This window comes from Petaurus breviceps, unplaced genomic scaffold (assembly GCF_028583685.1).
Source record: "Petaurus breviceps papuanus isolate PSGF00001 unplaced genomic scaffold, PetGlider_PUasm1.0 90822, whole genome shotgun sequence".
Taxonomy (NCBI): domain Eukaryota; kingdom Metazoa; phylum Chordata; class Mammalia; order Diprotodontia; family Petauridae; genus Petaurus; species Petaurus breviceps.
The window spans coordinates 5,857,069-5,861,315 of NW_027187351.1; the positions used below are offsets into that span (position 1 = coordinate 5,857,069).

The 4,247-nt window shown below is 45.7% G+C and overlaps 1 protein-coding gene across 2 annotated transcripts in view; it reads right to left on the reverse strand.

Annotated features, from left to right (window-relative positions):
• GCLC (glutamate-cysteine ligase catalytic subunit) overlaps positions 1–3,529 on the reverse strand; it is a 76,798-nt gene extending 73,269 nt beyond the window's left edge. For both annotated transcript variants that reach the window (XM_069070628.1, XM_069070627.1), the window contains exon 1: positions 2,914–3,529. In XM_069070628.1, coding sequence (XP_068926729.1) covers positions 2,914–3,063 — 150 coding nt within the window. In that variant the 5' untranslated portion in view covers positions 3,064–3,529. The remainder of the gene's footprint in view (positions 1–2,913) is intronic.
• Between the last annotated feature and the right edge of the window lie 718 nt (positions 3,530–4,247).

The window sequence follows — 4,247 nt, forward strand, 5'->3', positions numbered from 1 at the left end:
AGGGAGGGAGGGAGGAGGAAGGAAGGAAGGAAGGAAGGAAGGAAGGAAGGAAGGAAGGAAGGAAGGAAGGAAGGAAGGAAGGAAGGAAGGAGATAGGGAGGGAGACTGGACTAATTCTGTTTAACTCCAAGAAAAACAAGGACCAATGGGTAGAGAAATGATAGAAGGCTAAGCTTCCTAACTCTGAGATATAGAATTCAAGAAAATAGAATAGGCAATGTGCTCCTTATAACTGAAAGTCTTCAGAGGATACCCTGTTTGAGGGAAAGCCTTCTAAGTATATAGGGTGGGATTCCAGCCAGATTTCCAATTCTCAAAGTCCACAGTCAAATAACACCATTTTGAAAGAGACTGAAATTATATTTTTGGCAATGAGTAAAGAAGTCCATTAAATTAAAACAAAGACTTTCCTTCCCCACCCCCACCCCTCAATGAAGTTATTTTATGTTTATTTCTAAGCTTATCACTCTAAGGATGGTTAATAGAAAAAGTAGGGAGGGAGGGGTAAAGGGAAGGAAGGGGAACAATAATGTCAACAGAGGCCAGAATAGCTATTTCTTGTTAAAAGACCATAAATCAAATAGTTTTTCCCCCATTTGATGACTACAATACTAAAGAAACTATCTGAAATCAACAATTTGCAAGTACATCTGCAGTACCCTATTATTTTTTTTCAAAAATTGGCATCACTGGGGAAAAGGAATAGGGTATTTTTGAGAAAGCTTAGAAATTTATAATTTACTGCAGGTTTGTCTTGTATGTATTGTCTATACTCTAACAGTTATCAACAGCTGACATTCCTCATTTTTAAGACTCTTAGAAGTATTTCAAGTTACTCCAACATTGACTCCCCCACCCCAAATAAAAAAACCGAGATTAGTTTTTCCACAGTAATCACAAGACTCCAGCTCAGGAGCATCACATAAATAAGAGCAAAAAACTATGTTGCTTACTTTAGTATAATGCATTTTTTCTTCTCCTTCAGAGAAGAAAGAATAGATAAAAATACAAAATTTCTTGATAAAATCGCTAGAGATTTGCAGCAAATGGACCAAAAATCACCAGTTTCACATGGCTGGGGTAGGTGGGGGCATCAAATGGTTACAAGTGGCCATCTTTTGGTTAAGTCAAGAACAGTAGTTACAAGAGTTTACTGATGCAGCAGGAGCTCCAAACCATCCTTTTCAATATAAGCTAGGCAACATTAGCATTTTTTTAATCCCCAAAGGTGAAGACAAAATAGAGATTTGTTGCCTGTTTTTGTTTGTTTTTTTGTATACTCTAGGCTTCATTTCACATAGACTATAAAATCAGGCTTCATTATTCGGTTGTTATAAAGGGCAGCTCCAAGAAACAGTTTCAATTCCAAACCCAATTTTGAACATTTTACAACTCAAGGAGGAGGGCAAACCAGTTCTATTTGTTAGGAAAGTGATTCACTTCTTGTGGTTAAGTGACTGATGAACTCAAACAAGTTTCTAAGAATGGCCAAATTAGTTCCTAAATGTAACATTAAGTGAAATTATAGTATAAAAAGGTAGAACACTTGATACTAACAGATAAATATTATTAAGGTCTGCTCAGAAAAGTCCACTCAACATGATATTTCCAAGCACTATAAATGAGCCTTAGAAGTAAAAAATAGGAAATACCCCACCTTTTCAGAAAAAACAAGTCATATAGTCATGTCTGTCTTAAAACATGGGCACTCTTTCTTAGGATTTTTTTTTTTACTTCTTTGAAAGCTGAAGCTAGTGCTACTTCAGTTTCTATCAGAATACAGAAATATGGTAAACTAACAAAAAGGAAGGAAGGCAGGGGAGGGAGCATCTGGTGGATGGAGAGGGTTGAATTTATTCTGTCACAATGAGACCCAAAATTGAATGAAGACGGCAGAAGAGTCAGAAGGTTCAAGGCTTTAGCGTCCCTTCCCAGCCTCTTAGCAGCACCCAAGGCTCAATATGATACTTTTCCAGGCAGGCCCCATTCTATGGTACTTTGGGGTGACTCCGGATATAAACTTAGGGCAAGGTTCTCTTGGGGTCAGCTGGCCCCCGGAGTTCTTGCTGGAGCTATAGGAAAGCCAAGTGTCTATCTCTATTTTTATTATGAATGCTGTGTGTGAGAACATCTTTAAAAAGGCAGTCCTTTAAAAAGTACATATCCGCACATCACATGGTTTTTACTAGGGACACAAGAGGTTCACATTCAGAAAAAGTTAATCACCTTATGAAACCTAACTCTATGTGGGATGACTTAACCCTTTCAAGACTTGCCCTAAGGAATTGGTTTGGGAGGGCAGCCAGCGCAAGTCGTACAAGATCTACCTCTCCATACATGCAAGCACAAACACACACACACACACACACACACACACACACACACACAAACACACTACACACACTATTGCACCTAGGCACACAGATCAACATGCATGAACGAGAAAAGCTCATGAAGGAGGCTGAAATGCTACAGGCCAGAAGAGGGGCTGGGCTCACTTCGACATGCTGCTAAGGATGCCCAGCCCCAAGGTGACACCCTCAGAGATGTCCTGGAAGAGTTGAGCCAACAGATGCCACCTTCACAGAACAAAGAAGATATAAGAACAGGGGGGTAAGTAGGGGTGATAGTGGCCAGAAGACTCAAGCCACTTTTCTCCACCCTCCCTGAGTGCCCTTCAGGGCAGAGCTTGGGTTTTGTAGTCTTTATGTCCCGTCCTTCCTTACCTCCCCCCCTTCCCCCAAGCGTCTAGCACAGTGCCGACTACATAGTAGGCGCTTAATAAATGCTTGTTGCACTGAACTGGAATAGGCAGAGTTTTTAAGACGGCAGAAGGCTGGCTAGATGTGCTCCGAGGGGGTGGTCAGTGTCCCTAAAGAAGGACCCCACCCGGGGTTTCCCGGCTGCTCTCACCTCATCGCCCCACTTAAGCACGTCTTTGTGCCGCTCCTTGACGGCGTGGTAAATATGCAGAAACTGGAGGATCCCGTGCCGCCGCACATGGTCCGCGTGGCGCTTGGTCTCTTCCCAGCTAAGCGGCGAGCCCTGGGACAGCAGTCCCATGGCTGCCTCCGGAGCTGCTGCTGCTACCGCTGCAGCCGCCTCCTCCTCTGCCCGGGCTGCGGCTGCCGATCAGCGCAGGGACGCAAAGCGGACGCCTCGCCTGGCGGCTCCTGGGCGCTGGGACTGGGGCTGCTGCTCCGTGCTCCGGGGCTCCGGGCCCGGGCTCCCCTCCCGGCCAGGTGATGCGACCCCGGCGTCCGGCCACCCACGGGAAGGAGAAGGGGAGGCTCCGGGGCGGGATGCCTCTCTTCTCCCTTCTGTTTCCCCGGTGGCTTCCTTGCGCCTTACCCACGTCCTCCTCCAGCCACTGCAGCCGCTCCAAGCCGTCCCGCGTCCCGACGTCGGGAGCGGCAAAAGCAACCTCTCCCCTTTGCCGGTTGTCGTGCACAAGCCGCTTCCTACTTGTGACCAAAACCTGCGGCGCCGCGGAGCATGCCCAGTTCCCGACCCTGGCAGGAATGAAACCCCCGTGCAGAATCCGAGGCTCCGGGTTTTAAAGGCTGCGAGAGGGCGGGTAGGCGGGGACGGGGGAGGGAGGAGGTGAAGGGGAGGGGCTTGTAGGGGCGGGGGGGGCGGAGCTTGAAACTGACTTCAAAAGGAAAAGGAGGGGGAGGCGTGGTTAGGGAATGGATTGGGGTGGGAGGTGTTTTCCCAGGGAAGAAGGCTAAGCCTCACTCAGAACAAACCCGGTTAATGAAAATCTTTATTTACTGGGAACGAAACAAACAAACAAAAAAACCCAGAATGTTTCGTGGGCGAATGAGGTATATAGCAAGGATTGCACTTAACCTGGAGTTGGGAGACCTGAGTTTAGATCACAATTTTGTGATATAATAATCCTAGCTAATATTTATAAAGCACCTACTATGTGGCAGGCCTTTTACAAATGTTATCTCATTTTATCCTCTCGACAATCCTGGAAGTTATTCTCATTTTTCAGTAAAGGAGACTGAGGCAAAAAGCAGTTTAGTTGTTTGCCTAGGGTTACCCAGCTAATAAATGTCTCAGGCTGGATTAGAATTCAGGCCTTTGGAGTGCTCTAGCCATTCTGCCATCTAGCTGCCCCAAATTATTTCTCAGTTCCACCATCTAATTTATCTTATCTAGTCATTTTTGTAGATGAGAAAATTGAAGTCCAGGGAGGTAAATTCACATAGGTAGCCAAGGTTGCATAGGTAGTGGTA